This window comes from Phyllostomus hastatus, unplaced genomic scaffold (genome assembly GCF_019186645.2).
Source record: "Phyllostomus hastatus isolate PE091 unplaced genomic scaffold, TTU_PhHast_1.1 phas_scaffold_93, whole genome shotgun sequence".
In the NCBI taxonomy this organism is placed as follows: Eukaryota; Metazoa; Chordata; class Mammalia; order Chiroptera; family Phyllostomidae; genus Phyllostomus; species Phyllostomus hastatus.
In genome coordinates this window covers 19,668,627-19,680,228 of record NW_025334042.1, presented here as the reverse complement: position 1 = coordinate 19,680,228, position 11,602 = coordinate 19,668,627, and the positions used below count along the sequence as shown (strand labels likewise).

Sequence of the window (11,602 nt, the reverse complement as noted above, 5' to 3'; positions counted from 1 at the left end):
CTCTAGGAGGGAGACACGTGTGTCTAGAGTGGGATGTCCAAACTTTTGGCATCTCTGGGCCACACTGGAAGAAGAGTTGTCTTGGGCCACACACTAAATACACAAACACTAGTAAAAACTGATGAACAAAAAAAAGATTTTGAATAAATTTATGATTTTGTGTTAGGGCACATTCATAGCCATCTTAGGCCAAGTGCAGCCCACAGGCCATGGATTGGACACCCTTGGAGGAGAAGAGGTGTGTTCAGATATCTTAAAGTTAGGGCAAAATGCTGAGATTGGGTCACAGGCTGTGCCATATGACAGAGGCCACAGCCAGATTCCAAAGGCTTACAGGCTGGAGAATACACAATTCAAATGCCAGTGGAGTGGAAATAGTCATGTCTGTCAGGGTAGGAGAACATCTACCATAAGGAGAATAAATACACATGTACATTTTTCTTGCATGTGTATTGATACATTTGGAAAGATATCCAAGAAACTGTGGTTGCCACGGAGAAAGGGAACATGATGGAGGGGGGTAGAATTTTTATTGGCACTTGTACTTGTGGATTTCCCTCCTTCTGAATATTATTACTTTGATAACACCAACTTCAAACACTGGGAAGCCAAGGATGAAATATTGGAGTCTAATATTTTGTGAGGTCATCACCAGATCTGGAGGACTTCCGTGTCTTGGCTGGGTGGTCCCATGGCCTTTAAATTTTCTCCACTTGATCAAGTTTCTCCCACGCATTTCTGGCTTTCTTACTGGGAGTTCTCTACAATCCCCCCGCCCCATCCTTTCTTCTTGAGCTATCCAATGGTATACTCTAAATTTAAGATTTTGATGACTCTTTAGTTTACATGTCTAGCCCCAGTAATTACAAAGATAGAACAGAGGCACCTCAAATGAACTGACTCATTTCTCCCCATTTGCCCTCTTGCTATATTCTCTGTTATTACCCACCCAGGCACATGGAGCCACCCTCAATTCTTCCCTTGCTTCACCCTACCCACCTAGCATTCAATCCATCACCAAGTCCTAATGATTTGACTCCTAACTATCTCTAGAATGCATATTTCATCCTCACTTCTGGCCACTCTACCACCTCTAAGGACTTGAACCAAAGTGCAAATTTTGATTGTCTTTTGCCTGCACTTTTGCAATAATCTCCTGACAAGTCTTCCAATATGGGCCCCTCCAATCTGACCTGAGAGATCCCTCTACAACACCAATGTGACCAACTCACTCTCCCATTAAATTCCTTTACTGGCTCTTCCTCGCCTATCTCAGCTGTTTCAGCCATAACATGCCTGAAAAATGACACTTACCTGGGCAGATGTCCCATAAGCAGATCAAATTTCTTAAGGGATCCTCAAGTACAAGCCGAACTGTGATTTATGCTTGATTCTTATCCTACTATCAGTGAAGCAACCCCCTTCCTTCTCATTGGCCCAGCAGTAGGTTGTAATAAACCAGTAAGTCCCAAAACCCCATCAGAGAAATTCTGACCCACAACTATACTCCAGACTCCAGTGAATGCCTTACATGTTCTTCTTGATTGATATAACTAACTCTTCACCCTCATATCTTGTCACTCACTTCATGTTCCTGCAGATAAATTTCAGAAATTGTGCAATGTTTTCCTTTTGTATCTTCACCCATATTATTCCTTCTGCCTGAAATGTCTTTCTCCAACTTAAATGTCCTTGTCTGCCTGACAAACTCCTATTTATCCTCTAAAACCTGCCAGGCATCATTTTTAATCACCCTCACATCCATATGTACCATTTCTATGCCTTGTATGTTTCTATCATAACATGGGTCATGTGTATTGTAATAACATGTTTACATACTCTCTATCACCCAAGTTGCTAAGCTCTTGGAGAACAAGACCATGCCACACTCATAATACCCCAATGTTTGGCCTCATCCCTGACACCTGGTGTGTGTGCAGGAACTATGCGTTGAACTGAACGGAATCCAGATTTTTCCTTTACTGTCTTTCTAATACTAAGGTATTTGGGCATTTGACATTACTCAGTTGAGTTCTACATGATATACTGATTTACACAGGGTTTTCATTGTGTCCTTGTGATCTTACAAGTTTTGAAACGTTTCACTGTAAATTGCACTTTTCTCTCTTTCATGCCTGACCTTACCAGAAAACCCAAGTCCAAGTAAGATGAACAGGGGGAATTCCCAATACTAAAATGTGACTAAAGAAAGTTGTAACCTTAGAAAACCTCTAGAAAATGAGTATGTAAGAGCACTGGAATACATCCCTATTCATTCAGCAGTGTCCCAGGTGCTGTATCTGGTGGCCCCAGAAGTCCACTCTCCCATGGAGAAGGTAAACCATCTCCCTCCCTCAAGGCCACCCAACTTCCCCTGTTCTAAATTTGCCTTTTGTGACTAATTCAGTTTCCCAGGTACCTTGATAACAGGATGCGGAGGCACTGGTATTTTAGTCACTGAAAAGGTAGGTTCCCCCACAAATTAATACATGGACATTTGGATTCACACACCCCTCTCTTATGTGTTTGGTTCACAAATAACTGTCCTCTAGAGCAGATTCAACTTAAGCCCATTAAGAAAATCAATTTTATGTCCCTATAGAGCTGTCACTGGGCCACAGTAACCAGATCGAGTTACCTTCCTTCTTGGTGACCTTGACAGCCAGCTAATGCCCTCTACTTCTTTGTCATTCCTTTTAAATTTCACTTAACTACTTCTATATAACACACTCACAGTTCACAAAGCCTTTTCACATTGTGTATTTTTACCAACTTGATGTCTAGAGGCAAATATTCTCATCCTCATTTCAGCTACAAGAAACTGAGGCTCAAAATGGTCACACAGCTTGTCCAACGATCCACACATCCTGTAAGCTGTGGATTGTTTCCTTTGCCTGCCCCTTAAATATCGCAGTAAATGAACTTCTGAATCAAAGTTCCTTGTTATTTCCAACTGCCATCATGCTGTCCAGACTGCCACATCAGCCCCTACAGAAAGCAGCTCCGGTGGAGGGCTGACTGGAGAGGAAGGATAGAGCTCAACAAATTGTACTTACGAAACACTCCTGTTGATCTATACCCGCTATTCCCCCTGGGTGGACACTGGAGGTACGATTTTTTTTTTCTAATTGAAAGCTAAGAAAACTGATCCTCAAAGAACGGGACTGACATTTTCAAGGTCATAAAACCTCTGAGAAGCTGACATTCATTTGTTCCTTAGAACAAGCATCTACTGAGTGGCCTGAAGACCAAGCTACAATGTTACAACAGCCAGGTCATCATCATCCTCATCACCATTACCATTAAAATTGACACTCACTGAGCGTTTACTATGTGCTAATCAGCTTATTCAATCTGCACAATAATTCCCACAAGAGAGGCTTATTATCCCCATTTTAGAGATAATAAGACTGAGGTGCAGAGAAGTCTGTCACTTGTACATTATCCCTGAGCTAGTAAATGATGGTGGTAAGACCTAAACTCAAGCACACCTGAATCCAAACATCCATGCTTCTGGCCACTATGATAACCCATTGTATTACTTCACCAGTATGGGTTTTGTGTCCATGAACTTCGATTAAGCAGAGCTTTGGGTAGTGGCCTGAAAGAGAGGAGAAATGGCTGTCCAGGTCTCCATTACCGATCCTGGTTCCTAAACTCCCCATGCCAAAGTATTGTGGCTATAGCAGCTGCTGAGCCCTCATTACCCACACCCTTCTCATCACTGGCGGTTCCATATGAACAATTACTTTTCCATGCAATACTTTCTCCTCTTCACAATGCCAAACTCCTCCTTCCCAACCTGCTTGCTCACTGCCCTTTTCAAGAAAACCTTCTCAGATGAGTGAGAGCCACTACACCAGTTCCTTCATTCCTCCATGACATATCTACCCTATGGATAAGAGCTTGTTAGTTAAATGTTAAATGTTTAAAGTTAAATGTTGTCTGGCTAGCTTCCCAACATTGTTCGTGTTCATATGCCCCAAATTCCCCATATGCCAGGCAGCTCTAGGGTCTTCTTTCCCTCCAACAAAGTACCGATCCAAGGTAGACAGTGTCATGAACAAAGGAGCTTGAGACTCATAGAGAATTTCAAATGCAGTTTATTGCAGCAACACAGGGAAGCAGGAGTTTAAGACCTCTCCACAAAGTCAATCAAATTTGTTTACACCGTATGTACAAACCAAAGCAGCACAGTTTGCTGCAAGAGGCAGGATAGTGATGAACTGTCCAGAGCACGCGGCTCCGTGCATGACAAAGAAGCCGCGGGTCTACCCAGCCCGCCTCTGGCTGACTTAGGAAGTGCTCTGAAATGTGATGTGTGTAGTTGTGATGGTTGAACTGTTTCTGAGGCAAAGCACAAAGCAGGGTCATAGCAAGGGACTGAGCTAGACACTGATTTAAACACTTCTTTGGGAAGCAGAACAGAAAGGAAAGAGCTGGGGAAATAAGATGAGCTATGTAACTAACCAGCAGCCTTTTTCTTCAATAAGGATGGGGCATGCCCTGACTTATTGAATGCCCAGTGAATGCAACTGACTTTGGTCTTCCCAAGCGTATTTGGTAGTGATGGAGAGGGAGAGCTAGCTAACAGGGTAGAGAACGCCTCTTTATCTGGTTCCTCGGGAATAGCTGGAAGAAACAAACTTCACGCTGGAACTGCCACTGGAGGTCTTTGTGCCCCCAGAGCTGGATCCCCGGCCTCCCGAGGAGCCGAAGCTGCCGCCAGTGGCGGAGCCCCTGCCTCCTGAACTGCCGCCGCCCCCTCCAGAACTGCCTCTGTGTCCCCCACTGCTGCCGCCGGCGCCGCCGCCGCCGTAGCTGCCTCCACCGCCGCCTCCGGAGCCGTAGCTACCACCTCCGGAGCCGCCGTAGCTGCCACCTCCGCCAGAGCCGCCTCCATAGCTGCCACCTCCAGAGGAGCCGTAGCCGAAGCTACCACCGCCTCCTCGGCCACCACTTCCGCTGATGCTGGTGTGGCTCGTGCTCACAGCTGCAATGGGACATCAGTTACCTTCAACCTCAGTTCCTTTCCAATCCCCCCCACCACCACCATCACCAAACCTGCACACGCCCCTGTGCTGTACTTACACACACTCACGTTGGGGGCACACTCTCCAGACATCCTGGAGGAGAAAGAAAAGCAAACCGCTCATCACTCTCCAGCTTCACAAAGCACATCCCAGGCCCCTCAGCCGTCCCAAAGCTCCCTAGATGGGGCTCCTCTTTGATCTGAAACCTAATCCAGTCTTCCCTGGCCTCCCAAGACTGTCATTTTTCTCACAAACAGGAAATATCACCATGTAAATTAGACAAGAGTCTTGCCGTTAATGCAGGTTACCTTTAAAGGCACTGACTTTAGGCCAATAACATCTGAGCCAGCCCAGATAAAGAATAAATAGCTCCATCTCAAAGCACTTCATAGAGATGCTCTAGCACTCAAAAAAGAAGTGTGAGTGCCCTGGCCAGTATCTTATTTGGTTACAGCATCATCCTGATAGGCCAAGGTGGTGGGTTCCATCCCCAGTGAGGGCACAAACAAGAAGGAATCAATGAATGCCTAAAGAAGTAGAACCACAAATTGATGTTTTTCTCTCTCTCCTTCTTCCTCTCTCTAGAATCAATCAATCAATAAAATGTACATAAGTAACAAGAATGAAAAGGAAAAGAAAAGTATGGGGCTGTGGCTCCCAGAGTGAAACCAAGTCTTGCCTCCTGCATAGTGCATCTTTCCCTTCCCCACACCCAGGACGAGCTGCAGTCACACAGCTGTGTCTTCAACAGCAGTCAACTTGCAAGGGAGGAAGCACATAAGAAGCCAAACTGCCCAGGCTCCGGTTCTCACCTGCTTTCCTCTCCTTCCAAGAGGGTCCTATAGGTGGCAATCTCCAGATCTAGGGCCAGCTTGGTGCTCATCAGCTCCTGGTAGTCCCGCAGCAGGCGGGCCAGGTCTTCCTTGGCCTTCTGCAGGGCATCCTCCAGCTCATTCAGCTTGTTCTGGGCATCTTTGAGGGCATTCTCACCACGCTGCTCAGCATCGCTGATGGACTGCTGCAGCGCAGAGATCTGAGAAGGGAGAATCCAGCACATTATACACTCTCCTAATACCTACTCCCACCTGGGCTTTCTTATCTCAAATTGATCTCTCCCCCAGTGAGGCCAGTACTCTGGGCCCAACAGAACCACAAGAGCTTAAGTCACCTCATGCATTCACCTGCCTCTGGATAGCCCACCACCACGTTGCTTCCCTTAAAGCCCCTAAAGGTGTTGAAGCCACCTCTCTTGGGCCTTAGTCAAAACTGCTCTACCCCTTGGCATTCCTCTAAATGCTACCCTGAAACCTCTTGGCTGCCTTTTCTCTCACTCACCACCTCTTAAGTAGAAGAAAGAAACAAGTACCTGCTTCTTTACACTGTCAATTTCAGATCTAAGTCTCTGGATCATCCGATTCAGCTCAGAAATCTCCATCTTTGAATTTTTCAAATTGTCTCCATGTTGACCAGCAGTGATCTGGAGCTCTTCATACTAAACGTGGTAAATCAAATCAATTAGATGTGACAGAGCATATACCCGGGCTCATGCACACAAATGTGAGAAAAAACATAGGGTAGCAAAACAAGACATTTCAGGAAAACTGGACAGACAGTCAGCCCATTCACCTTGGTCTGGTACAGGGCCTCGGCCTCAGCCTTGCTCCTCTGGGCGATCTCCTCATACTGGGCCTTGACCTCAGCAATGATGCTGTCCAGGTCCAGACTGCGGTTGTTGTCCATGGAGAGGATGACATTGGTGTCACTGATGTGAGTCTGCATCTGAGACAGCTCCTGTAAGACGTAGACAGTTCAGTGACTCTTACTGTCTTAAATCAGAAAACAATTTAGACAATGGAGAGATCAGGAGATGAAAGATATATGACTATTCTTCTGGACAGTGGTGGGGCGTTCAAGCTTAAAAGTTCTCCACTCAGTAAACGTGGTTGAAATCAGAGGACTTACCATTTGGTAGAGTGCTGTGAAGAACTCAATTTCCTGACGCAAGTTGTCAACTTTGGCCTGAAGTTCCACTTTGTTCATGTAAGCAGCATCCACATCCTAGAGGAGCAATAGACAGCATGAAGTCACAGTCTTTCCAGGGCAAATCCCTCTCTCCAGCTTTGAGGCGATTTTTCCAAGTAGAAAAAGCGTTTGGGGTCTCTTCCACACCTTCATGTCACAGATGGATCAGAATCTCTAAATCGCTCCACCCTTGGATCACAATCACAAAGGAGCTTGCCTGATTTGCTGAGAACTTGCCTCCCCAGTTACTACACACAGTGCTGAGGGCTTTGGAGAAGCAGAGAGCCTGGTAAGTCCAGGTCCATGATAATGTACAAGGAAAACTGTTTCAGCTATTCATCAGGCCCACTGCTTGGCTCTCCACATCATGACCACTTTCTGCTTAGTAATTAGAGACCCTGTTCTATTGTTTGTTTTAGCTGTGAGGTCCATCCCACGGAGTGTGCTCACCTTTTTGACAGTCACAAATTCATTCTCTGCATTTGTCCGTTTGTTGATCTCTTCCTCATACCTGCAAGGATATCGGAAGTGAATAAGAGATTCAGAGAAGGTGAGGCCTGAAGTTTAGGTTTCTAGATGAAACGAAACTGGGCACTGCTTCTCATTGCTTTTCTATTACTAGCCCAGGACATTTTGGCCACCCCTTTCCTCTGAGCAATAAAACCATTAAACAATTTCCATATTCTAAAAAGATGAAGATTTCTGAAAATGCCAAATGGATTTGCCTGTAATCTGAGAAAAGATAACATTCCATATTGTCCATAGTCTTAGCTTGCTACTCTCTGGAAATATTTTAGAATGAATGTCAAGAATTGTCCATCCAGGTTTCCTTACTTGTTCCGGTAATCTTCCACCAGGTCTTGCATGTTCTTCAGTTCCGAATCCATTCGCGATTGATCGCCCTTCAGTTGGTCCACTCTCTTTCTGAGATTGTTGATATATGACTCAAAGTAAGGATCTAAGTTTTGGGTCCTGGTGGAGGTGTCTACCTGCTGCAGCAGCTCCCATTTTGTTTGCAACACCTGGTTCTGCTGCTCCAGGAACCTCACCTAAAAACACAAAACCCCATTACCCACTGGTAGAGATGTGGCAGCCTATGGCCACTGAGTGCCGGGACTACCACACAGCAAGGTCCATACCTCACGAGGAAAGAACTTCAATTCCTGTCTTTCTACTCATGACAAACAGAAAAATAGAAAGGAGATGATTGAGTTAGCATCATCTTCAAAACGAAACCCAGTTCACTGTTAATTCAGTGAAGATTTAACTTCCCCAAGAATAGCAATTATAATACTATTTCAGTTGGAACTTTAGAAGAGAGTAGCTACACACACACACACACACACACACACACACACACACACAAAACAGAAAAACACATACAAATTCCTGCAACTGCACTTTAAAATAGATATGTAACACTTCAGAGATTTGCCTTCCAATTTTTTAGGTCAATAAAAATTGGTTTGCATACACACAGTTTATTGTATACCCCCAAAAGTATATTGTGAAAATCCAAAACTAAATACTAAATCTATTGTGGATAACTTGAGTTGACATTATTATTGATGATTAAGAAAAAAGATTTTAAAAATGGTTTACATGTTTTTTCCAAAGCAGATGCTTGGAAATACAAGTACAAAGAAATCTCCACCATGATATGGTACCAATGTAAAATTCTCCAACCTCCCTCTTCTGACAGCAAAAGATGTTTGGCATTGACTACATACTTTCTGCTACAATATCTAATTCACTCTGTTTACACTCAACTCCCTTTTTATGGTTTGGAGGACTTTTCCAGGGTTCTCATTTGCACCCTAGAAGGTTGAGTTTGCCCCATTTCTGTTATCTTCATTCAGTATATGTAAGTCCCAGTTCAGCCCAAGAGCTGAATGAAAAACACTTCAAGGTAATGTCAAATTGACCTGCATTTATGTAGACCTCAGACCCCTGTGTCCAAGAGAGAGTTTAGTCATTAGCATCGTTCACAAGCATGTTTCTAACATGTCTCCTAGAAGACATTCCTAAAAATACCCCTTCAATTTTCTAAACACAGAAAATTGAGGCTCTAACCCAAACACATGTTGGCTGCACCAACCTCAAATGGACCAGGAAGAGCTCACCCAGGACACTAAGCAAGTCAACTCACCTTGTCAATGAAGGAGGCAAATTGGTTGTTGAGTGACTTGATTTGCTCCCTTTCTTGAGACTTTATTTTTTGGACCTCTGGGTCAATCTCCACATTGAGAGGCTGCAGGAGGCTCTGGTTGATGGTGACTTCCTGTATGCCACCAGGGGGGCAGACAGGCCCAAAACCACCCCCAAAACCACCTCCACCAAAACCACCTCCACCAAAACCACCTCCACTACCAAAGCCACCACCCAAACCACCACTGCCGAAACTACCCCCAAATCCACCACCACCGAAACTACCACCCCCAAAGCCAAAACCACCACCAAAACCACTACGTCCACCTCCTCCAGCCACACTGATGGAGATACTTTTACTGCCACCAAGGTTCACAAGACTTCGACTTCCAAAGCCACCACCAGCTCCCCCACCACCACATCTGCCACCTGAAAATCTCCCGCCACCTCCCCCACTACGGCGCACAGAGCAGCTAGTAGTTCTGCGTTGTAAGCTGACTATCCCGGCAGAGCCAGAACTGAAGCCTCCTCCGCTCCGGTACCCAGACCTGGAACTAAAGTGTCGACTCATGTTGACTTAGAGAGAGTAGGAGCACGGTGGAGAAAGGGAAGGAGCTAACACTCCTCTACCACAAGCACAGAGACTTCCCCTTATATTCAGGGAGGGATTGGGCTTGGTCCTCGAGTCAGCGGGACATACTACTACTCAAGGGTTTGGCTTGCCTGCAGCCATACAAGATTTTTACGGGCCTCAACAATACAATAAACACTACACAGCTCACTCCCAGAATGTTTCTCAAAACTGCTGTGCATGCAAGATTGCTCATGTGGTAATCATTTTATCAAACAAAATCTCTCTTCAAGGGCTTGTGACTTTGAGAAAAGAGGACCCTATATCTGCCACCTGGTGCTTCTTCATAGGATTTCATAACCTCCTGTCGCAAATATGTGCAAGTTCCCATTCTTGCCTTGCCCTTGTCAACTACTAAGATATTCTGTCCTCAAGCCTGGCAGGTACATTTCCCCATACTTGATCTCAAAAGGAGCTCTCTGGCCCGTTTCTGAGACCTGCCCTCTAAACCCCAGAGCTCTCCAAGTTTTATCTCCTGACACAAAGTCAGAGCTCTAATAAGTAAGCAGTCAAAGGGAGTTATTTTCATTAAAGGTAAGATTTATAAATGTACTTTATTAAGATGAGAGGAAGAGAAGTTGTCATCAAACAGGATGGATAGGTAGTGATCTAGAAGGATAAGAAGGGAAAGACATGTTCTTTCCAAGTTTTCCAGTTCGTTTTCCTCAAAGATAGACCAGGGCAGGAGACAAAGACATCAGCAACAGAAAAAAAATGGAAACAGATGTCACGTGCCAGTTGAAAACCACGGAAAGCAGGGAGGTAAGCAGGTAGAGGCTATTCTATACATCTTGTAAAGCAAAGGGCTGGAGGTAGGACTTGACAGGTGGTTCAAGTTTCACACTAGACTACATGGAGATGAAGGTAGATTTGAAAGGTTATCTAGAAAGCCTGATCTAGAAGCTAAAATTGTTTCTGGACAATAGTAATGGCAATAGTACTACTAATAGTAGTTAACATGTATCAAAAACTGATCACGTACCAGGCACTGTTCTACATATATTACATGTATCAACTTAATTTTCACAGCTTTGAGATAGATGCTGTTATGTCACCCATTTTAAAATAAGAAAAATGAGGCACAGGAGTGGAATAGCCTGCCCAAGTTTAACTGGAGGGTAAATGGCATTGGCTGGGATTTGAACCAAGAATGCTTAGCACACTGTAGTGTGTAAGATTCTAACCAGCATGTTGTTATGACAAAGCAGCAATTGAACTTGGTCTGTGCTACTTGTTTTGTGTAGAGCCAGACAGCATGGGAAGCACTCTCACTGCAGAGAACTGCAACAGCAGGAGGCACATTTTATTCCTTTGAATCCTTGGCTCCAGACACACGCACATGCCTGGAAAATATTCTTCAATTCACTCTGAGAAAAGGAGATTAACCGGAGGTGCAGAGTTCATGGGGAGATTTTGCTTCTGTCTAGGTGCAAGGGTGCCCAGCATGCATTGCAATGGGTCAGGTAACCCTATCATCCTTTCTGGAGAGCATCACTTGATCAATCATAATAGGTAGTACTGGCACTGAAGTCTGGAAAGATCTGAACTCCATGCAGACTTTCAATTTGAGACTTTTTACAAGCCTGGCATGCTCCCCACACTTGCATGTAAACACAGAATTTTCCAGTTCAGTGAGGAGAAGCCAACACTATCTTCAGCTGGCTCTAAGCAACTCTAAGTGGTAAATCATAGCTCTGTACAGGTGCTCTCCACTGTGGAATACAAGATATGCAGGAAAAGGGGAGTCTGTGAAAACCATCTGGTCCTG

The 11,602-nt window shown here is 44.8% G+C and overlaps 1 protein-coding gene across 1 annotated transcript; it reads right to left on the bottom strand.

Moving 5' to 3' along the window:
* Positions 1-4,102: 4,102 nt before the first annotated feature.
* On the bottom strand, positions 4,103-9,817 carry KRT1 (keratin 1). The gene is made up of 9 exons (XM_045829920.1): positions 9,205-9,817; positions 7,890-8,104; positions 7,506-7,566; positions 6,996-7,091; positions 6,660-6,824; positions 6,400-6,525; positions 5,846-6,066; positions 5,092-5,126; positions 4,103-4,993 (listed from the first exon to the last, which is right to left on the bottom strand). The coding sequence occupies exons 1-9, from the start codon at positions 9,772-9,774 to the stop codon at positions 4,611-4,613; spliced, it is 1,872 nt and encodes a 623-aa protein (XP_045685876.1). The 5' UTR covers positions 9,775-9,817; the 3' UTR covers positions 4,103-4,610.
* Between the last annotated feature and the right edge of the window lie 1,785 nt (positions 9,818-11,602).